Raw genomic sequence first — 25,342 nt, forward strand, 5'->3', positions numbered from 1 at the left:
TTTTTACTCAATAGTGAATGTTTAATTTACAACATTTCACATACAAAATTTGATAATTCATATTATTCTCATGTAGTTAACAGTGAAGCAAGCATACTCTATGATAATTATAACTGTTATTTATTAAAACTTCCTATAACCAATGAAGCATTTGTTCCACCAAAGCCAAAGGAGTTGGTTAATGCAACTCTTCTCTCTTCCTGTCTTAAAAAATGGCCATTTCTGAGACCTAACAGGCACAAAGTTTAAATCTTCTTCTGTTTCCTCAAGGTTTACTGTTGGAGGGATGTTACCAGTAAAACATGCTAACACAGTGAAGATTGTTTCTACAGAGCCTGCAGCTCCCAGTAGATGGCCAACAGCTCCTTTTGTAGAGGATATTGCAATTGCTTTAGCATGATTTCCAAATAGTTGTTTAATGGCTCTGACTTCTGCAGCATCACCCAAAGGTGTAGAAGTAGCATGAGCATTTATATATTGTACTGTGGATAGTTCTAGCTCAGCATCACTCAAGGTTGATTTCATACACAAAAAGGCACCCTCTCCATCCTCCCTTGGAGCTGTGATATGGTGGGCATCACCTGAGAGGCCATAACCTAAAACTTCTGCATATATTTTTGCATTTCTTTTTTCTGCATGTTCTAAGGATTCAAGAATTAAAATTCCAGCTCCTTCACTCATAACAAACCCTTCTCTATTTTTGTCAAATGGACGTGAGGCCTTAGATGGATTATCATTATAATTTGTACTCAAAGCTCTCATGCGTGCAAATGCTGCAATGGCCAATGGGCTAATTACAGCTTCACTGCCCCCCACACACCATTACAGATGCATCTCCTCTTTGAATAAAATTGTAAGCATCACCAATAGCATGAAGTCCTGTGGTACAGGCTGTTGAGACTGCATGAACTGGGCCTTGCAATTTATGTCTGATACTGATCTGGCCAGCAACCATATTTGTGAGTATCCTAGGGACAAAGTATGGGCTTACATATCGGTACCCACGATCCTCCCAAAGTTTTTCCTGTCAGAATAATATCAGACAGATCAACCATTCCCATTCCAACTGCCACACCAGTTTCTTGCTGCTCATTTTCAGAGGAAGGATTCCATTTAGCATCTTGTAATGCTTCTTTAGCAGCTATTAACCCATAGCAAGAGGCCAATGACAGTGTCTTAAGATCTGATCTCAGAAACTCTTTATCCAAATTCAGTTGCCCTAATCCAGTTCCATGTGGTACATATCCTGCTACCTTGCAAGGTATGTCATCATACCTACTGTTACATATTGCCATTGATACCACAATCTCCTTGTAATAGTCGGTCCCATACATAATGCACTCCAACACCAAGTGGGCAGACAATACCCAGACCTGTGACCACAACTCGTGGAAAAGAAGCACACCTTGTCAAACCCATAGATCTCTTCCTAGTATTTGTTGGAGTAAGATTAAACTGTATTAAGACATATAATTTTTCCCAAAAGAGAATAATACTACAGTAGCGTCAGCCATAGCATCATCTATATCTTTAGAACTTTTAAATATTAAGCTTCATTACTCAATAAATGGCTTCATACTTTGGACATTATACCTTGAATAAATTTACCACTCAAAATCCTGTGAAAATAATAAATTTATGAAATCAAGAAACAAAGTATTACATGTGTCTATTAAATAAACATAAAAAACAAACAGTTTACTTCTATATCTTGAAGTACTTTTCCTGCATAAGGTAAGAAGCAAAAGCTCTCTAATAGTCTATTAATTCACAAAAGATAACTCATGACAATGCACTGATACACAAGTTTAGATAAAGACTGATAAATTTACATCTATATTATACTGATAAACAACTAGTTTTTCTTTATTATTTCAGAATAAGCAGAGTTCTAAAACTATAAAATCATAGTCATGGCTCTTAGATAATATTTCTTTATAGTGGAAACAAACTTTGATATTAAAACAAAACAACAACAAAAAACAGAGGAAATGTTTAATTAAAATTACTTAAAGGCATAGACACAGATCACTAAAATATTTTGAAGAGTACAAAGTATAAATTAAACATCTGGAGTTAGATTCTCTCCATAATGGAACTTTTTCAACTGATTAAAGGGTTTGACAAAATTCCCAGTAGAATGTGGTCCTAAACCTAGTACTAAGGAGTCCATGAAAATTATAATTGCCTGCCACAGAAGTATGTCAATGCAAAATCACAGTTGTGAATATAAAAATCTGTCACAAACAAAATTCTAATTATTGTATACCAACAACAAAGGAAAAACATTACAATACTACTACACACCGAGTTTGCATGATTTATTTCAAGGTAACTATGCTCCCACTAATTGTAAATCAGTTTCAAAAATTGTAACAAATCCTAAACTCTCTCTCTCCCCATTTGGAAGTGAGCAAATATTAAAATCAAAGCAGGGAGTTGGTTCAATTTTTTAGCTGGATTAAAATGGTTCAGTGATACATGAAACAATAGCTAACTTCATGCACTACTTTGGTTTGGCCAATTTTGCTGGATCCAGAAACATTTACTGTTTGAAAACACAAATATAAAACTTCAAAAACATTTATACTTCTTTTTAGCCAATGTATTTGGAGAAACAAACCATACAATAAATTCTGTAGTACATACTATGTAATGCATAAATTGATACACAGACATGTCTGCCTATGTCAAACCAACATCATGTCAAAATACAATGAATGGAGATTGTAAACAGTCTATAAGTTGAACTGGTAACAACTTGTTTAGTCACATCATCAAGTGTAAACAGATGATATGCTGTCCTGACAACAATTTGCTCTATGTCATATATCATCAGGTGTGGCGAGAACAAAAGAACTTCTGCTACAAGAAACCTGTGATAAAAGTGATATGAACATTCTCACATGACAAAAGGAGTAGAGTTTACTATCAGTACGTATCTGTCAATCACAGTATTTCATGTTTACAATCAATGAGATTAAAAAAGTCTCCCCTACAATTATATAGATACATAAGGTAAGCTTATATTTCATTTTAAATATTTGGATGCTAACAATTTTCATTTCATTTATTCATATAATATCAATCCATATGTGTGAGCTTGAAATATTTTATTGGGACTACATTTTATTTTCTCTTGACACAGGTTTCATGCAATCTCAAGTTACCAAGTAAAGCAATAATTTTATATTAATCTCTAACATTTTGCAAACATTGTTCTAATTGGAAAATCAAGTGGTTGAAATGTCAATTTACAAGTATGGTATTTTATTGTTTTTCATCAACTGTCAACTATGTAATTGAAATTGCAGTGTATATCTACAAAGTTGTGACTATGGAATCAAGTCATACAATATTCCAGAATTTGTTGGCCAAGCATTGCCAGGTGGTTAAAGCAATCGACTTGTAATCTGAGGGTTACGGGTTCGAATCCTCGTCACACCAAACATGCTCGCCCTTTCAGCCATGGGGGGAATATAATGTAATGGTCAATCCCACTATTAATTGGTAATTGAGTAGCCCAAGAGTTGATGGTGGGTGGTGATGACTAGCTGCCTTCCCTCTTAGTTTTACACTGCAAAAGTAGGGATGCCTAGTGCACATAGCCCTCGTGTAGCGTTGTGTGAAATTCAAAACAAACGAATCCACAAGTTGTCATATATATCTGGTCATTTTAAATTAGTATTCATATTACATTAGTTTATATTACATACTTTTAAACTAAAGATGCACTAATACTAAGTAATAGTAATAACATTTTTCTTCAATAGCCCATGCATCCAGCTACTTGCCGATAATGAAAATACTTATAAAATTAATTTATTCATTTCCTATGCTAATTAAAATTCAGACATCACCAGCAACATAGCTGCCACAGATATTCACAGTAGTTGGAATCAATATCGCCGATATTGGCATATTAACAATTACTATTATTAAACAAATTAAAGTTTATAATTGTTCATTACGTTGAAAAACAGTGTCAAATGTAAATAAATGTATTAACTTACGTCTGTATTCCCACAAAAAGTTTAAGAAAATGTAAGCATTATACTAAGGTAACTAATCCATGAATTTTGTAGCCTATAGAGGCTTGATTAGTACGTACGTCCAAATTTCCCTATGCCTAACGCAAGAAGAACTTGTGATTTAACCAAATTATTAAATTCACTATGAGAGACAGTAAATAAATCATTCAAATATTCATCTAACAGTATAAAAAGTTAGGGCAGAAAATTCACAATACAACTCTTAAAGTTCAATGTATTAGTTATTGTAAATGCGTAGTTTAAAATAACACAAACGTACGGTACACCAACAACAGATAAACGTACTTTTTTTGTTTATATATAGTGATCCCTCTGTTGGTATTTAATATATTCATTAAAAAGTTGTCAAAGGATATATACACCGAAAAAAAAAGGTATGTGGTTGTACACGACGCACTTTTTATTCTAAAAAAGGGGTCTCAAAACCCCTATGTTCTATACACCGCAGGTCAAATATTTTATGCCTCCCTATAGCGATTAGTTGTTGTTTTTTTATTTGTTTCCTTAATGTTTAAAAGTACTAAACCTTTTTTTCTTCCCCAAAGTGTGGAAACTGTAATAAAGGTATTTAAGAAAATGTGATGTGAACAATTGTCATAATGACATCAAAAATGATATTGTTCGAGAACAAGTGAGAGTGAATTTTCAGAACTTGTTTTTCGTGTGTGTAAAACATATATGAGAGAGTGATTCAGAATAACAACTGAGTATAAAGTTTTAAATTAAAATGTAAACCAATTTGAAAAACAAAACAAGATGATCACATAGAAGCAATCAATGTCTGAAAAACATACTTGATATGTTTGTTACATTCATACATTTTATACGCAATTGGATTAAAGACTATCTTCCCGGTTAGTTTAACGAATAACAACGTTAAAATCTAGGGCTAAATACTCCTTGATAAACAGAAATTATAAAAGTTCGAGATGACGAGAAAATCACTTGAAGTAAAAATGTATTCTCAAGACGGCTGGTATGGATACTAAAACTTTAGTTAAAATAAAGTATAGAACAACGTTTCGACCTATACCAGCCGTATAAATCATAATAACCAAATGAAAGAGGAATGTGAGAGGAAGAATTAAGGTAATTTTTAATCGATTTTACTCGTTTATTATTATTGTTTGTTTTACAAATTAAATGGCGCAATAGATTTTAAAACATGTATCAAATGGCAATGGTTTAGTGAAAAACTTGTACAATTTGTTTTTGTTTGTTTGTTTTGAATTTCGCACAAAGCTACTCGAGGGCTATCTGTGCTAGCCGTCCCTAATTTAGCAGTGTAAGACTAGAGGGAAGGCAGCTAGTTATCATCACCCACCGCCAACTCTTGGGCTACCCTTTTACCAACGAAAAGTGGGATTGACCGTAACATTATAACGCCCCCACGGCTGGGAGGGCGAACATGTTTGGGCGCGACTCGGGCGCGAACCCGCGAATTACGAAGCGCACGCCTTAACACGCTTGGCCATGCCGGACCTACTTGATACAATAAAAACTTATTTAAAAGAAGCCCTAGCCACATAAAGTATATTAATATACACTGGTGGCCAAAATCTTAAGGCTAATGAACATCAAGAAAAAATATGCGTTTTGCATTGTTAGACTCAACTACTTATTTGAGTCGAACTTCGAAAGATGAAAATAAGAAAAGGGAAAATAAAAATAAAAAACGTTTTAGCATTTAATAAGGAAAATGTGAACACCATGAAATTAGACTAAATACTAGCTGGTCAAAATTTTAAGACTATACCAAAAAAAAAGTTTTTAACAGAGTAGGAAATGCCCAACAAGAGGTCTCAGTAGTAAGCTGCATGGCCGTCATTGCGAATAACTTCAAACATTCGCTTTGGCATGGTCGATATAAGCGTTTGCAGAAGGCTGGCTGGAATGGTATTCCAAGTGGTGAAGATGGCTTTACGAAGATCATGCACTGTTTGGAATTGACGTCCATTTCTATAGACTTCCCTTGCCATCCACCCCCAAACATTTTCAATGGGGTTCAATTCGGGCGAACACGCTGGATGGTCCAAAAGAATCACGTTATTCGCCATGAAAAAAGTCCTTTGTCCTGCGGGTATTGTGGATTGCAGCGTTGTTCTGCTGAAAGATCCAGTCTTATCCACACAAGCGAGGGCCTTCAGTCAATAAGGATGCTCTCTCCAACATGCCAATGTAGTCAGCTGCTGTTTGACGTCCCTGTATAACCTGAAGCTTCATTGTTCTATGGAAGGAGAAAGCACCCCAGATCATGATGGAACCTCCTCCACTGTATTGTATAAAATGTCTCCTATGGGATATCCTTATCGTGCCAGTAACATTGGAAGCCATCTGGACCATCCAGGTTAAATCGTTTCTCAACAGAGAACAAAACCTTCTTCCACTTTTCTACGTCCCATGTTTGGTTCTTCTCAGCAAAGTTTAACCTAGCTGTTTCGTGGTATGGAAGGAGGCGTGGCCTTTGAAGACGTTTACGGTTTTTAAAGCCTTTCTTCTCTCGTAGATGCCGTCTTATTGTTCTTGATCTACATTCTGCGTCCGTAAGGGCCTTAATGTGGTTCGACGATCGGCTGGTGTCTTGCCGAACAACCGTCGAATCCTCCTGCTCAACGCTAGAGAAATCTTTTTGGGCCGAGTACTAGAAATTCTCGTTCTGTACCGCTCAGGGTCTTTTAAGAAATTTGTAACAGTAGTTTTACTACGCCCAATCTCACCAGCGATGGCACATTGAGAGAGACCTTCATTTTGCAGCTCGACAATTCTGCCACGTTCAAACTCTGTCAACTTTTTAGCCTTTGCCATGTTTTTACCCAATGTAACACAGGAGATGTCAGTAGATGTTGACAACGCTAATGTTTGAACACAAATGACTAAATTTCCTTACGTATTTAGCGATTAACGCTTCGTTTCAGTGTGGTCTTAAACTTTTGACCAGCTAGTATTTAGGTTAATTTCATAGTGTTCACATTTGCTCTATTAAATGCTAAAAAAGTATTTTATTTTTATCTTTCGAAGCTCTAGTCAAATAAGTGGTAGAGTCTAGCAAAGAAAAATGCACATTTTTTCTTTATGTTCATTGGCCTTAAGATTTTGGCTCGCAGCATAATTCAACATAACACTTTTCGAGATTTACTATACTCAGTAGCGATAAAAAATAAAAATATATAATATCTATGTATAAAAACAAAAAACAAGAACATAAAACTGATTAGAGGTATTTTCTAGTTTTTCTCAGCTACTGCAAACATCAAAATATTTTTGTACACAATATTTTTGTTTTTTTAATTTAGATGTTTGCTCAAAGGCGCATGGCCATAAGATCAAGTAAGCGCGCGTTCGTTACTGATCAGCTGGAAAACGCGTTAGTTCAATTAACTTAATGCTGTTTGTTAATTCTTGAGAAGAAAAGAGTCACTTTTTAAACATAGGTTGCTCGTCACGTTACGAGTAGGAAATTTAAAATGGCGCATTGTTGTTGCTATGAAGCACAAAGCTAAACAAAGAGCTATGTGTGCTCTGCCCACCACGGTATCTAAATCTGTTTTATAGTCGTATAAGTCCATAGGCATACCAATGTGTCACTGAGAGTGCAAAATGGCGCATACACAGCAATAACATTTAATGTCGAACATTCTTTGCGTGGACATTGATACATGTATTCAGAGATGCTTTTTAGCGTGCAGCAAGCAAAAAATCAGACGAAACATTGTCGTTGACTAGAAGTACACAAAAACGCTAAGCGCCGTGGTATTGTGTTAATAGTATTAGATTTTGCAATACTAACGTTTTACAAAAGTTAAACATAACTAATTATATGTTGTATTGCGTTAATAAGATTGTTTTTAAAATTAATTTATAATAGCGTGAGTTCCCAACTGATGATTTGTTGCATTTTAATAACTTTGTTTTACTTTTTCTTTATTGTAGTTCGTATTTGATGAGACATCGGTGTGAGAGGAATCTGGTGAAATGTGAATTGATAAGTATTCCACAGAATAGTAATTTCGCGTCAATTATACTATACGCAATAAATTAAAAAATAAAGCAATCCAAAACTCAAGCGCTATTGGATCGTTTATGATTCTTCTTCGGGAACGTCGATCGTTTGGGAACTTAAGTGATAAAACTTTGTATATTATTAGAGAAGAAACTTACAAATTCAACGATATGAAAATCAACATTGAGAAAATAAAATCAGAATTTATAACATACACATATAAAGTGCTTAACGTCAAGTGTACAAGGGTATGAACATTCTATGCATTCTCTCTCCCACTTATCGGGGAATGGGTAGATGTTCTACACTGAAGGTATATTATATCCTCATTTTATTCAAACTATTATGGAGCTACTGTCAGCATTTTAGCATTATATATATTCAATTGGATTTTTCTGTATAGTTTGCATAATAAAGTGAAAACAATTCAAAATATCTCATGGTATTGCATATAAAATGTGATTACAACAAGTACTGATTGTAGGAGATAAACATATTGTAATTCTGTAAAATTATACATTACTAATTTTACAAACTAATAAATTTTACTTCAACTGCTAAAGTGGGTCAGCGGTAAGTTTCTGGCTTTTTACACTAAAATCGTTCTTCGTCTATTCATGGTGAACAGAGAGCATATAACCTTTCGTGAGCTCTTTGCTCTTCATGAACAGGTAAACAGATATAGTTAAGTGCTTTCAAAATATTTTTTATACTCACAAAAATCTAGTAAAACATTCATTAAAACAATATCAGGTACGTAAAATACAGCACAGTAGCCTAAACTTAAAACACGAATAAGTAATCAACGATGACTGTCTCCATACAATATATGAACATAAACTCCGAAACGTATTTTGAAGAAAAAAAACACCAAAAAAACAACTGTTATACAGAAAATCATTTTTGGAAGTTACCAGTTAAATTAAATAATAAAGCAATAAATGTATGACCAAGAATTACATTATGAAACTTGACTCTCTTCACCACAACCCTTATTCCAACACATAATAGACACAAGTCGGCTGGTATGGATATTAAAATAAAGTACAGAACAACGTTTCGACCTTCTTAAGTCATCTTCAGGCTAACAAAGGGAGTTTGCAACTACTCGTATAGCCTTGCACGTCGTCTGTCATATTTTGTTTTAGAGGAGACACAAAAATAAGTTGCCTATTTTTTTTCTTTTTGCACGTACAATATTATACCAATTCCTGCACTGTTAACCTGGCCAAATAGAAAACAGTGTTCGTCTTCCTATTTGCAGATGTTTACCTAGTCAAACAGAAACCAGTTCTGGTCTTCATATTTGCAGATGCTTACCTGGTCAAAGAGAAATCAATTCTGGTCTTCATATTTGCAGATGCTTACCTGGTCAAAGAGAAATCAATTCTGGTCTTCCTCTTTGCATTTGTTAACTTGATCAAACATACAGCAGTGTTGATTTTCCTATTTGCAGTTATCAATCTAGATAAACAGAAAGAGGTTTTGATCTTATTTTTAGTTGTTAATAGAGTAAAACACAAACAACTTCTAATCTTTCTATTTGCAGTTGTTGACCTGGTTTAACAGACTTTTCGTCTTCCTATTTGGAGTTGTTAACCTAGTCAAAAATAGAACAGTATTGGTTTTTAACTTGCAGTTATTAACTTGGTAAAAAAAAAAAAGCAGTTATTATCTCCTCTATGAAAATGTTAATATGGTCAAAGACAAAACAGTTTTGGTCTTCCTATTTAAAGTTGCTAACCAGAGTAAATAGAATCCTAATTTGGTTTTCTTATTTGTCATTGTTAACCTAGTCAATCAGACACCAGTTCTGGTCTATCTGTAGTTATTAACCAGAAGGCATGGCCTAGCGCGTTAAGGCGTGCGCTTCGTAATCTGAGGGTCGCGGGTTCGCGCCCGAGTCGCACCAAAACATGCTCGCCCTCCCAGCGGTGGGGGCGTTATAATGTGACGGTCAATCCCACTATTCGTTGGTAAAAGAGTAGCCCAAGAGTTGGCAGTGGGTGGTGATGACTAGCTGCCTTCCCTCTAGTCTTACACTGCTAAATTAGGGATGGCTAGCACAGATAGCCCTTGAGTTGCTTTGTGCGAAATTCTAAAAAACAAAAAAAAACATTAACCAGAATAAAGATTCCTGATTTGGTTTCCCTATTTGTCATTGTTAATCTGGTCAATCAGAAACCAGTTATTGTTTTCATATTTGGAATTGTTAATCTGAGAAACAAGAACTTTTTTTGGTTTCCTATCTGCAACTGTTAACTTGTTGAAATAGACACAAGTTCAGGTATTCCTATTTGCAGCTCTTAACCTGTTCAAAATAAAAGGAGTTATGTTTTTTCCATTTAAAGTTGTTAATGTGTTCCAATAAAAAACAGTTTGTCTTCCTATTTGCAGTTGTTAACCAGGACAAACAGAAACCTGATTTGGTTTTTCTATCTGGAGTTGTTAACATGATCAAACAGGGAAAAGTTTTGGCCTTCTTATTTCAAGTTATTAATCTGATCAAATTGAAGCTAGTTCTGTTATTCTATTTGCAGTTGTTAACCTGACAAAACATGTACCACTTCTCGTCTTCCTATTTGTCGATGGAAAACATAACAATTTTGGTCCTCTTATTTTCATTTACTTAACTGGGTCAAAATGAGAACAGTTTGATATTCCTATTTGCATTTAATAATCTGGTTAAGGATAAAACAATTTGGTCTATTTGCAGTTTTAACTTGGTTAAAAAGAGAACAGCTTTGGTCTTCCTACTGGCAATTAACTGGGGTGACAAGAAAACAGCTGTGTCGTTCTTACTTGCAGTTGCTAACCAGGCCAAACGGTTCTAATCTTTTTATCTACATGGTTAACATGGTAAAACAGAGCAGTTTTGGACTTCTTACTTGCAACTGTTAACCTGGTGAGAAAAAAAAACAGTTCTCGACTTTCCTATTTGTCTTTGTTAACCTAGTCAAACATAAACCAGTTTTCATATTTTTATTTGTGGTTGTTAACATGGTCAACCAGAAAAACACTCCAATATTAATATTTGCAATTGTTAACAAATCAAAAAGAGAACAGTTCTGTTCTTCCTATTTGCAACTGTTAATCTGGCCAAATACAGAACTGTTTTGTTCTATCTATTTGACCAGGTTAATAACTACTAATAGTGTTGGATATCTTATTTGCAGCTCTTTTGGTCTTCCCTAGTGGGATCTTAATACAGTCAAATTTAAATCAATTCTGTTCTTCTATTTGCAGTTGGTTACCCTAGTAAAACAAATACCATTTCTCATCTTCTTATTTATAGGTGTTAACATGGTTAAATACATAACTGTTTTGGTCATCTTATTTTCATTTGTAAACTGGATCAAAATGCAAACAGTTTTAGTATTTCTGTTTACATTTGTTAAAGTTGTTATATTGTAAAACAGAAATGTTTTGGTCTTTCCATTTGCAGTTGTTAACCAATCAAACAAAGAAATGTTTCCATCTTCCTACTTGCAGTTGTTAATCATTTCAAATGGAGAACAGTATTGCTTACCCTATTTCCAGCTATTGATCTAGTAAACAAAAACTGGTTTTGGTGGTTCTCTTTGGAATTGTTAACCTACCATAGAGAGAATACATTTGATTTTATTTGTAACTGTTAAACTGGTCAAACAGATATCCATTTTGGTTTGCCTATTTTTGTTAACCTGGTGAAATAGAAACCTGTCTTGCTCTTCATATTTGCAGTTGTTAATCTGGCCAAACAGAGAATAAGTTTTGACTTCATATTTGCAGTTAACCTGATCAGATAGGAACCAGTTCTGTTATTCATATTTGAAGTTGTTAACCTGGTCAAAACAAGAACAATTCTGGTCTTACACTTTATATTCACATGGTTATCCATAAATGAATTATTATCTTCTATTTTAGTTATTACTCTGATAAAAAATGAAGTAGTTCTGGTCTTTCTGTTTGTAGCTGTTAATCAAGCAGGAACTGTATTGGCTTTCTCATTTGCAGTTGTGAGCTTCTTGAAACAGAATCCAGTTCTAGTCTTTCTATTTGTAGTTATAACATGGGAAACCAGGAACCAGTTATGGTCTTTCCTATTTATAGTTTATAACATGTTCAAAGAGAAACCTCTTTTGGTCTTCCTATTTGCAGTTGTTAACCTAGTCAAACAGAAACCTGTTTGATTTTCCTCTTTTACAGTTAACTTAGTAAAAGAATCCAGTTCTGGTGTTCCTATTTGTAGTTGTTAATATAGTAAACCAGAAATCAGTTATGGTCTTCCTATTTCAAGTCAACATGACCAAACAAAGAACAGTTTTGATATTCTTATTTGTAGCTGTTAACCAGTTCAGACAGAAACCAGTTACACAGTTTAAATATTAACAGTGTTTAATACAGACAAAAGAAACAAGTTCTGTATTTCCTATTTGTAGTTGTTAAAACTGGTCAAATAAAAACCAGTTGTATTTATATTTTCAGTTGTAAGCATGGTCAAACAGAGAATAGTTCTGATCTTCCTATTTGTCGCTCTTAACCTGGTCAAACAGAAACCAGTTCTGGTCTTCCTATTTCAGTTTTCAAGTTAGTGAAGCAAAGATTTGCTTTATGTTTGTAGTTGTTTACCTGTCCAGAGAAAAATGTTTTGATCTTATTTCTAGTTGTAAACATGGTCAAAGAGGTTCCAGTTCTATTCTTCTCATTTGAAGTTGCTAACCATTTCAAACAAAAATCAGTTATGGTCTTCATATTTGTAGTTGGTAACCTGGTCAAACAGAAATCAGAGCTGGCATTTCTATTCCAGTTGTTAAACTAGTAAAACAGAAATTTGTTTTAGTTTTCCTATCTGCAATAAACATTGTGGATGAGAAACATGTTTAGGTTTTTGTGTTTGCAGTTGATAACATGATTAACAAGAGAATAACTTTGGTCTTACTATTTATAGTTGTTAATATGTTGAAACAGAAGCCAATTTTGATCTTTCTGTTTTTAGTTGCTAACTTGGTCAAATATAAATCATTTCTGGTCTTCTTATCTCTAGTTGTTGACCTGACAAAACAAACTGGTGTTAGTTTTCTCATTTGCAGTTGTAAAGCTGATGAAACAGAATCCACTTCTGGCCTTTCCTATCACCAGTTATTTACCTGGCAAAATATAATTCAGTTCTTGTTTTCCTATCTCCAGTTGTTAACCTGACAAAACAGAAACTTGTTTTGGTTCCCCTGTTTGCATGTTAACATGGCAAACCAGAAATTTGTTTTGGATTTCCAGTTTGCAGTTTTTTAACATGGTCAACAAAAAAACCAGTTTTGGGATCTTGCTATTTACAGTCATTAAATTGGTCAAACAGAAACAGTTCTGTTTGCAATTGTTAATATGGTCCAGTAGAGAACAGTTTTGATTTTTCTATTTGCAGTTGTTAACCTTGCCAAATAATTCATTATGGTCTTCCTATTGTATTGTTAACACGGTCAACCAGAAACCAGTTGATTAACAAGATAATTAATGTTTTCCCCATGCTTGTGCTTCAAAATTTGTTGAATAGCTCTAAAGAGGTCTCACAGCAGGTCCCAATAATGCATATATGAGAAATATGAAAATAGAATAGTAAGAGAGTTGAAATAAATGATAAGGGTGAAGAGTTTTATAGAATAAAACTATAAAAATAGAAAAGAAAAACAAACTTGAGAAAAAGATACAGATATATCAAGCGAAGAAACAATTTCAAGAACCCAACAGGATAGAAAAAATAACTTAAGGTGCCAATTCTTGTCTTTTCAAATGCAAGACACCTAATCTGTTTGAAGTAACAAATACAGAAACAACAGTAAAATACTTGTATGATTGCTCCACAAATTTACACTCTCAATATTCCAAAAGTAAAACACATCACAGATAAATAAAAACTTTCCAATAAAACTGGACACTTAGCACTTATGTAACTTAGAGTATGTTCATGTTTATATTTACTACAATCTTAGAGTTTATTCTGTTTTCAGTATAAACTTTATCTTACTTATCATGGGATATAGCAGGGAGGTTCACCAGCACTAAAGTGTGTATTCAGTAGTTGCAAACCTTTCTTCCAACATCTTTCTTCAAACTTGTTTTTTCAGCAAATATTAGCATTGAAAATGGAAGTTAGACAAGAGAAAAAAACAATTTGTGTGCATCACAGAAGAAAGATAGTGAGTAAATTGATCAGCTATGAACCTCTTCTTGTGTATTCAGTTGTAAAACTATCTTTAGGAAGAAGAATGAAGAACTTATGCATGTCCTTTTTTGTATTCCTGACATATTTCTTTAATATGCTGTTTAATTCACACATAGCTGTTTTTCAGGTGACATGACAACAGAGGATGTACCAGAAGAGATATGATATGACTGTTTAATATAATTCTTGATATGAATACTGCAGAAAATGATGAATGTTTCTATCATCACTGATGAGTATATTTACATAAACAAATAAATAAAAAGCGAGTAGAGGTAAGAAAACATTTTTCTAATTTTTTACCTTATGTTTCATAATGGGAAGATAAGTTTGCTTTCCCTTATCCCACTTCTGTTCTGTTTATCCTCATTTTTACCCCAGTTGTGCTTTTTGAAAAGGTTTGATGAAAAGACACATCAAGAAGAAATTTCATGAATCCGATACAATTACAACAAATATGTTTGGAAATTGTTCTGATCAAATTGGTTAAGATAAAAATCAACCAAAATAATCTAATACTATAAAACCCTCCAAATTCACGCAGCAGTATTATTGCTGTCTTAACAGCTCAGATGTAGGTTATATTACTTGTTTTTAACAGTGCTTACACAGGCTGGGCACCCAGGATTTTGGAGAAGATAATTTTTCAAGTCATTCCAGATCATTTGTTTATTGGCTAGCACTTTTACTAAAACCTGATTGGACAAAATGCAAGTTATTGCTGCACCTTTTGTGAAAACTGAATCCATGGATGGCGACAAAACATAGCATTCAGTGAGTAAGTGTACTAATCTTTTATTGATAAAGCAATGTTAATACAGGAAAATAGCTTGTAAGTGCAAAGTTACTTGTGGATACAACGACTTAGACTCAGATATCAAAATGGCATGAAAAGCAAGTGGAAACAGTCACAGAGAAAATTAAAGATACGAAGAAAGTAAAAAGGAAGAATTGGAGAATGATGAAGATGAAATGTCTAGTGATACTTCTAAGACACTTTTTAACACTGAAGAAATGATGCAGATCATCCAAGATCTGAAGTTTTGAAAGCAAGGCATTCAAAGCATTGTTGCTGTTATCCAATGGGGTGGAGGAATTACATCTTCTCAATTTGGCAGTTCTTTGGTATTAAATTCACAGTGACAAACCTTCCAAATAAAGAAGCTCGATAGAAGACGTCAAGTTTTGATGCTCTTGACAAGAACTATTAATTGTTCGCATTCTGTATGACTGTATTAAGGATTTAGTGCACCTTGTTACTCCAAAAAGATCCAGATGGAGACAACTTTTGTACGAAATTTGATGACACAAAACTATTCACACCTGCCAATGATGTGCAACAAACTCTGCCAGAAAAATGTACTGAAAGAAAAGTTATACTATCACTGTTATGTTAGTCTATGATGTTCAGAGAAGTGGAAGAAAGACTGAAGATTGGAGAACAAGCCTTTAAAACAGCAAGATGACACTTTCATCAACTGAAGTATGGGTTTCAGCTAAAACCTACAGCATTATTGTAACTGAGATGCACTGAAAGTACCATTGATCAAGGTAAAAATTCTCCCACTAACAACAAGTTCAAGGCTTTCTATGTACTCTGAAAACAAAGAACAAGTAGCAGCGAACACAACAAACTATGCTTGATCTCAGGAAAAAGCCAAGTGGATAAGTCAACAACACAACACATACATCTTCTAAGTTTACTAACTATTGTGTACTATGGGAGTCAAAAACTTGCAACAGTATCACTAAATTGATTAATTTTTTATTAAACTTTGTATGAACTTTAGTTCATTCTGAAAATGCTAAAAATAGAGTTTTATCTCATTCCAAAATGATGTTATACATTACGGTTTTCCATACTTCCCATACATCGAGTGCTTGGCCTGTTGAAGTACTGTTAATTAAAAATGCTTTTGTCCCAGTGTGATCTGTTTATGTAATTTTACAAAGAAAACATTTACTCAGATTTTACTAGTGCATGAAACAAGAACACATCACTGGTGAATATTAAAACTAAAACAATTTGGTAGGTCATACCAATTTAAATTGCAAATCAGATCAACCAATCCAAAATAACATAGACAGCAGATCTAAACATTGCAAAGTTACAACTGAATAACACATTTTTATTTTAATGAATATTAATACTCATTACAACTTCAGTTAAAGTTATTTTGTTCAAAATGTTTGTTATCAGATATCTGAGTGGACTTCTCTATTTTGAAATCTGAGTATTGCTTTTTTTAAAAATCAAACCTAATGAAATTGGCAAATATTTGAATTTAAAGTTTCAATTATACAATTTAGGCCTCTGAATCTAAGTACCTGATATCAAATGACAATCACATCCAAAAATAGCCGATACCACATACCTCCATAGATGTTTTTGTTGTTTTTTGTAAACATAATTAATTCTGTGAACCTTTGAACTCTAACAAACCTATTTATGCTTTTGTTTTTGCATTAATACAAGAAGTGTGTGTGTGTGTGTTTTTCGTATAGCAAAGCCACAAAGGGCTATCTGCTCAGCCCACCGAGGGGAATCGAACCCCTGATTTTAGCGTTGTAAATCCGAGACATACTGCTGTACTAGCGGGTGGCTACAAGAAGTGAATAATAGCAACTGTACTGAAATCTATGGAGTTAAAAATAAAGAAAACAACATTGCAGAGAATTACAAGTAACTGTATTGTAAAATATATACACACACACATATTGTTAACTTCAACAGAATTCCTCTGGTGATTTTGCTAGTTTTGTGCAAAAATTTGCATTTTTCTGAAAGTTTGCCGTGACTTTAAGGGGAAACAGCAATCTGTTATTGTTGTTGTTTTGAATTAAGCACAAAGCTACACAATGGGCTATCTGTGCTCTGCCCACCATGGGTATCAAAACCCGGTTTTTAGCGTTGTAAGTCCACAGACAAATAAATCCATTATAACAATTTATGATTTTTATCTTAAATAAACCTTTTATCCAACATAAAGTTATTGTTATTACACATCAAAATAGGATTTCACCAAAGCTCTACTCATTCAGTAAGGTTGATAGTTTCAACATCAATGTGTTAGGTGAGAAGCTAAACCTGATGCACATTTCAATCTTGCTAACACATTATATAACTCTGATGATTAGCTGTCTAGACATAAATGTCATTACAAAAGCCTCTACACAATGCAGGTACAATTGCAATTGGATACTGAATCTGTGAATATTTAAAAATCTTTTGCTCTTACAATATTAAAAAAAAACAAAAGAACTTTGTACTTGTAGGTACATATTGCCTAATATACTATTCAAATTCTTGTCTAATACACTGAAAGTTGTTTTGTATGGTTAATGATTCCATAAAGAGCAAGTATAAGGTATGAGAAGCAAAAGCTTTGTATGTAATAAAGTAAACACAAAAATAGTTATTAAACAAGTAAAGTTTTGGGATATTTTGTTTGGCAGAGTAGCCACACAATACAAATACAAATTAAATGTATTTTAAAATATGTCTTTTTACATACTTATTTATTACTTGAAACCAGTACACCTATGGAGAATTGTTAATTCACTGTTCAGAATATTTGCTTTCCTTATCATAATAAAGATATTGGATCCATCACTAGGCAGAAATTATTCTATATTGACTGTATATAATGTTCCAGTAAAAGCAGATGACCAAAATACAGTGTTCTGCTGGGATGAAATACAGCTAAGAATTTGACAGTTTTGCAATTGACAATATAATCTTGAGTAAGTCTTGACCTACTCTCTTCTTCTAAAAGTGTGAGCTTTATTTTCTTTAAATATTGATAGTTTTAGTAGTATTACCTTTTTAACTTTCAGAGATTGAAAAGGATTATGTAAATTATTAAGTTGAAACTGATAAAATCGTGAATTACTTATTAGGTCTAAAATAATTTGTAACATAGTTTTAATATATTAAAATATTAGATCTTTATCTCATCACTAACCACAGCAAAATGCCCATCCTTTCTTCTACAAATTGCAGGCTTTATTCCACTTGAGAAGTTTATAATTCCTTGTTTGTCATTCGTTAGATAGTAAGGTATACTGAAATATTCCACAGGAAGTATTTTTAATACATGTAAAACAAAGTTTAAGTTCACAAAAATTTAATTTTCTTATTTGTTTATTTAAATTAAGAAATTTGAAAAGATGCTCAATTTAATATATCAAAGAACCCACCGAAATACTTACGAAAATGAAACAAAATTTATTTAATCTCACACAATGTAACACCACACAGGTCTCCAAACTGTGTTATGTTTGAAAATACCAAAATTAATAACTGCATACCCAGCCTGTTTATTGAATTTCTACTGAAGAACTACTGGTAAAAGTATTTTCAAAAAGAGATCTAGTTATGAATGAGTATTCATAAAATTACATTTAAAAAAACAGTTTCCTGCATCCCACTCCAGTCAGTCATTTTTTAGAGAATGAATAACAATAAGAAACAAGTACTGTTATACTCACTACCATGATTCTTCCACTTCATTAAAGACTTCTTGTTGCTGGCTGTGACAATTTTCACAACTACTTCTATCAGCAGATCTCTGCAAATGAGTATCAAGTCTCCCTAGTAAAAAAATAAATAAATGTCAGTGATCAGTGATACCAGTTAAGTGTAATAGAGCAGAACTGTAAAAAGGAGGTTAGGTAAAATATTCGTCTAAACATCTCCTTTATAGATATAGTGTAATATTAGAAAAAAAATACCCATCATTCCCTCACTTCTGTGTCTAGTCACTCTCATCAACAGGAAACAAAATGTACATAATATCTGAAAGCTGTGGTTACATACATCTGTTTATTGTGAACTGTTCTATTGTTAAAATTAAAAGATTGTTTTATTTATTTTCTCTCCACTTTGTCTGCCACCTTGCTTGCATCTTCAGGAGTCTTCAGAAACAGTGTATGAATAATAGCCGGGGCTAGAAAGGAATATGATGCATATTCACTCATCTGAGTTCTCACTTCATTGAGTATTAGAAGGTTTTTGAGAGGAATATCCAGATTGTGTTGACTTCTGTACTATTTTAACTGGGTGTATTATTAGTTATTCTGATGTAAAAGTATTCTTTCATTTTTTGTGCTGTTCTTCATCCCATTATTTCAGTAATGCAGTTTTGTCTGTTTTATTCCTGAATTGTGACTTCAATGTATTTTAGATTACATTCACAAGAACTGTTTTATTTCATGTTCTTGGTCTTCAGTGGATCCTTAGGTGGTCTGGGTGGTTAATAATTAAAATCATATTGTGTGTAATACTCTTCTAATTTTGTGCTATTAAGAAATCCTTTTTTATATTTTTAAAAAGATCTTGGAAATAGAGATATGATTGTGTGTTGAAAATTTTGTGGGATTTTGTTTTCTTTACTTTTTTCTTCACCAAATATTCAAGATATCAATTTTCAAGGAGGGTTGTAATAATGTGTTTTCATCCTTTTTGGCTTCTTTTCTTTATTCAGGCAGATGAGTTCCAAATGTAATTAGAGTTGTTAGACTTACAATCAAGGTATTTGCTAGTATCCTTGGGCTTTCTGTAATATGTGGATTGTATCTTTGAAACAATAATTTCTAAAATTGACAACTTTTGTATGTTCTTTTACTTCCAACGTGATTAAATGCAGACTGCTGAAGTGCTTCACAAACACTGAAATCTTGTCTGTACATGAATATATTACAAAATTGTCATTAACACATCTCAGCCAAATCCTAGGTCTGGCATTTGCTGTTTTTTAGGATATCAAGACATACCTCATATAGTGTAGAATTTTACAAGAAAACCCACATACACTGATAAGTACCTCAACCATAAATCAAATCACCACAAAAGTATAAAGAGAGGCACCACAGAGAGACTTATCTGTAAAGAACAAGACTTGTAGAACAGGAGAATGAAGAAAAACACATTATAGCAGTCCTTCTCAAAAACAGATACTAAAAAAAACTTGAAAAAGAAAAATATAACAATGAATAACAAAAAAGAAAATTATAAAAACGGAGCAATATCTCCTTATACCCATCCAAAAGATATATGAACAAGTTCAAAACAGTATTCACAAGTCCAAATAGAGTTAATACACACCAAACTGTCTAAATGTTAAATGAAAAGGAAAAAACAGTATATATATATATATATACACAACATTAGTTGTGCAAATGGACTCCAATACACTGTAAGAACATCAAAAATAAAATTCAGGAGCACAACATACAGATCTTTAATATTGACCTATTGAATGAAACATCACAAAATAAGTGGTATAAAGCTACAAACAAGATAAAAGGATCCTCTTACTTCCAGTGAAGTGGAAAACTCAGCCAGTAACAACAAGATCTGAATATTTTTCCTGAAAAAATATACCTGCCTTTTTAAAGAGTTATTCAGATTTAATTCCAAGCACCTACAACTATATACACCCCTTCTCAGGACGCCCCCCTGAAGCTAGCAACAGATTAACATTAAAAACAAAGTAGAAAAAAAAAGGTATAACTACTGATAACAATTTAAGAAAGGAATTAATTAATATCTAGAAATAAGTTACATATTGGCAAAGAGCTCTATACTCTTAAGTTTTGTTTTCCAGACAAAGAAGGAAAGAAATTTGGCATAATACTGGAAAATTAAAATTTAAAAAGGGCATTACAGATATTCTCTCTGTTTTTAAGCTGACACAATTTCATTACCAGAAGTTGACAGATTTGGTAAGTATTTTAGCTGGTATGGTTTTTTGAATACAGAGATTCTGTCAGTTTGCATAAGTATCAGAGATCATCTACGCACAAACCTTACAACTTATCCGATTATGATTTATCCGAATTAATAATGCCACTTTGTAATTTAGAACGGACAATGACATATCTTTATTATTTAGTATTAACAATTCTACACCTTCATAATTTAGTTAGACAATTTACGACTGTGATACAAATAAAATAATTAAAATAGGAGTTAATCGTCTAATTAGCAGGACTCCAGGTTATCAACTGATACTTTTCTATACTTCTAAGGAAAAGTGGTTGGTTGATTAGTTGGTTGATTTGGTGTTTTATGGCACAAAGCAGCTAGGCTATCTGTGCAAAACATCCGGTAAAACGTTAAAAGTAAATTTAGTAAAATTCATAAAAGTATATTAAGGTAAAACAAAACAAAGTATAAAAAAAGCATAAATAGCATAAAACCAATTTTTACATCTAGTCTACAACGTTAAGAGAAAAACTACAGTAATACAAGTTGTAAAGGACTTTCTGTAGTACAACTGTAATTATCATAACTTCCTAGGGAGACTAACAGGTAAGTACAAAAACACCATCAGTCACCTGAAATTGGCCTTTCCAGTCCAGGTTCAGAGTTATTTAACGTTATGGCCATTTTCAAAACAAAAAGTAATAAAAATTTTAAAAGACTTGTAGCAAAATTTTAATAATAACTCACCAGGATGACTAATAGGTAGTTCAAACAGCAGCATTAGTCACCTGAAGTTGGCCTTTCCAGTCCTGGTTTCGAGTATTTTGTCCACATTTCTAAAGTGGACAGTGTCACCATCACCAACAACACTGTATAACGTTACGGATAAACCTTGGGACAGAACATATTTAAAATGGTGCCGTCGTTGAGAATCATAATGATGGGAAAGCAGTAAAATGTGGCTTATTGTAACCTGAGTGTTATACAGACTATACATTGGTGCACCAGTTCCAGATAAAAGAAAACAATGAACTAAAAAACTGTAACCAACGTGTAGTCTAGTTAGAGCAACTTCCTCTTTCCAATCTTTATGGAAGCAAGACGGCCAAAGTCCAATATAGGGTTTTATTTGGAAAAGCTTGTTTTCATGTTGCTTGATCCAAGTCGTCTACCAACTGGCACAGAGCTGAGCCTTGAATACAGGACCATAGTCCATGTATAGAACAGGCACAGCAGTGACAGTGCCAGAGCGGACAGATTTATCTGTGGTGTTAGCGAGCTCATTACCGTTAATACCAATGTGGCCTGGTATCCAGAAAAACTAGATAGAAGTAGATGTTAAAGAGAAACGGGCCAGTCGGTTTTGAATATTGGCAAGAAGAGAGTGAGAATGAATATCAAGTGATTACAGGGTCAGTAGAGAACTAAGAGAGTCAGTATAAATAGCGCAATTTGAGTACTGCTTAGCTTCTATGTGATCCAGGGCAAGAGAAATGGCCTACAGTTCACCAGTGAACACAGAAGCTGTAGAGGGGATTCTGTGCACAACCACCGAACTACAACAAACTATGACAGATCCGACACAGTCACCTGATTTCAAACCATCTGTATAAATAGGAATGGAAGGATGGTTCGTAAGATAATCGGCAAATAACAGACAGTATTTCCATTCGGGAGTGTCTGCTTTCCTCAGATGACTTAAAGATAGAGTCACATTTCCAAGAAGCCATGAAGGGATGGGCTGACCAGTGGATACAGCAAGGATATGTTCCGAAAAAGTATGGCCCACCAAGGAAGGAAAACACAACCCCAGGTGGGATGCTCTGGTAGAGAACGAAGTTTTGAAGCATATAGTAGAGACAGTTGCAAATGGCAGAGGTGCAAAGAAGGTTCATGAGACTCTGTGTATATAAGCTCTGAACTAGAGAAGTGTGGAAAGCCCCAGTGCAGACTGAAGTCCTTGATGACGAACCGAGTCCAGCATCTTTAAGGCCGAGGCCCTGGTACAGCCATAGATCAGTGATCTATAGTCGAGTTTCAATCGAATAAGAGCACGATATATCTTTAGCATTGAACATCGATCTGCTCCCCAAGTGGTGGAAGAGAAGACATGGAGGATGTTCAGTGTTCTTGTACATTTCACCCGTAGCTGTTTGATGTGTGGTATAAAGGTCAGCTTATGATCAAAGATAAGTCCCAAATACATTGTCTCAGGGACCACAAGCAGCACAACTTCACTGATATGGAGTTCAGGATCAGGGTGAATACCCTGTTGGCAGCAAAAGTGCATGCAATCGGTTTTAGAGAGAGAGAAGTTAAAGCTATTTGCTGTGGTCCACTTCAGTAAACAATTGAGGGCAGTCTGTAGATGCAGCTCAATATATCTCATATTTGATGAGTGACATGATATGTGAAAGCCGTCAACATAGAGCCCATTTGCAATAGTTAGAGGGCGTTGTTTAGTGATTGCATCAATCTTTATACTGAAAAGTGTGACACTCAAAACACAGCCCTGAGGGACTCCAACTTCCTGAAGAAAAGAACGGGAAAGTATCGAACCCTCACGAACTTATAATATCCTGTCCATTAAAAAACATTTCAACAAAAATGGGCAAATGGCCACGTAACCCATATATACGGAGGTTTTGCAAAATGCCATACCTCCATGTAGTATTATAAGCCTTCTCAGTGTCAAAGAATATTGCTACAAAATGTTGTCATTTGAGAAAGGCTTCTCTGATTGACGTTTCAAGTCGGATCAGATGGTCCATGGTGGAGCGCTTTCATTGGAACCCACACTGGATGGGCGAAAGAAGGTTGTTTGATTCGAGAAACTAAACAAGACAAGCATTAACCATCCTCTCTAAGGTCTTACAGAAACAGCTCGTCAAAACAATTGGACGGCAGTTTGAAGGAATCTTGGGATCCTTCGCAGGCTTAGAGAAAGGTAGGACAATAGCCTGGCGCTAGGCATCAGGAAAAACATTCTCCTGCCAGATTCATTTAAAAACAAGCAGAAGATAGATGGCGCAGCATTTCATAATGTACATCATCAGGTCCAACTGATGTACTGCCAAACCAATGAAGAGCTAGTTTGCGTTCCACCATTGTAAAGGAATGTTTATAGTCCTAGAGACAATCAGCTTGAAAGGAAAGAGGTAATTGCTCTGTTTAAATCTTGATGGCTAAGAAGGTGGAGAAAAAACCAGAAGTGCTAGATACTCAGCAAAAGCTTTCACCCAGAATATCGGCGATGCTTCGGGTATCAGCTACTTCTTGGCTATCAGAGAGCAAGATCGAGATTGGTACAGAGTTATATTGCTCACTGACCTTTCGAATTTTCTCCCAGATGATTTTGGAACTGGTGGTAGAAAATATGCTGTTTGTGAACTTCTGGCTTTGATGTTTTTTCCACCGAGCATGTGCACGGGTTTGTTGGAAAGCGATGCGGTTTGAGAGTGTGAGATACCTACGAAAAGTGTTCCAGGCCTGTTTTTGAGCCTTCCGTGCCAAATGGCAGACAGAATTCCACCACAGACGAGGATATCTTGGAAAACGTGTCGAGGTTTTAGGAATACATTGAGTAGCTGCTTGTATTATACAGTCAGTTACTGTTGCCACACAGTCGTCTATTGATGACTTACAGACATGTAAGCTATACAAGGGCCATCACTAATTTAGCAAAGTAAGACTAGAGGGAAGGCAGCTAGTCATCACCACCCACCACCAACTCTTGGACTACTCTTTTACCAACGAATAGCGGGATTGACTGTCACATTATAACGTTCCCACAGCTGAAAGGGCGCGTATGTTTGGTGTGCCGGGGATTCGAATCCGCGACCCTCGAATTGCGAGTCGAGTGCCTTAACCACTGGGCCATGCCGGGCCGAAAGTTATGTTACAAAACAGATAATTTAAAATTAATAAATACAAGTTTCATGTAAGAAATACAAAGCAGAAACTTTATTTTTTTAATTTTCTAATTTGATATCTGATAATGGGCAAAATATATTTTTATGAAAGTTATTTTATAAAAAAAAAACTATTGTAAGTACTTTGAATGTTATTTAAATCACTTTGAATTATGTTTTATTAGTTAGAAGGTTTATTTCCTTATAAATTTTATCCAATATACATCATTGATTACATTGATTCTACAGCTTATTTACTGAAATATTTTATTTACCTCGACATATATAGATATCATATTTATTATGTATTCTTGTTAATTAAATTGCATGAAGAGGAGTGTTAAAGCTACGAATGCACCACTAACCAACTAGAATGTAGAAAAATAAAAACAAACGACATTTCAAACCTGGCAGTGCTTTGAGTATTTACATATTAAATACTATGGAGAAGATCACATCTACGTATGTCTA

The 25,342-nt window shown here is 34.2% G+C and overlaps 1 protein-coding gene and 1 long non-coding RNA gene across 2 annotated transcripts; both read right to left on the reverse strand.

Annotated features, from left to right (window-relative positions):
- On the reverse strand, window positions 1-9,423 carry LOC143245446 (3-oxoacyl-[acyl-carrier-protein] synthase, mitochondrial-like). Its single transcript, XM_076491810.1, is given in 6 exon segments — window positions 1-206; window positions 208-813; window positions 815-1,012; window positions 1,014-1,292; window positions 1,294-1,429; window positions 9,373-9,423. Coding segments are annotated over 6 exon segments (1,341 nt in total). The 5' UTR covers window positions 9,405-9,423; the 3' UTR covers window positions 1-116.
- Window positions 9,420-24,610, reverse strand: LOC143245669 (uncharacterized). The gene is made up of 4 exons (XR_013025652.1): window positions 24,605-24,610; window positions 20,571-20,717; window positions 18,743-18,845; window positions 9,420-9,516 (listed from the first exon to the last, which is right to left on the reverse strand). It is a non-coding gene; the product is annotated as an uncharacterized LOC143245669 (long non-coding RNA).
- Window positions 24,611-25,342: the final 732 nt, after the last annotated feature.

This window comes from Tachypleus tridentatus, chromosome 2 (assembly GCF_004210375.1).
Source record: "Tachypleus tridentatus isolate NWPU-2018 chromosome 2, ASM421037v1, whole genome shotgun sequence".
NCBI classification, from domain to species: Eukaryota; Metazoa; Arthropoda; class Merostomata; order Xiphosura; family Limulidae; genus Tachypleus; species Tachypleus tridentatus.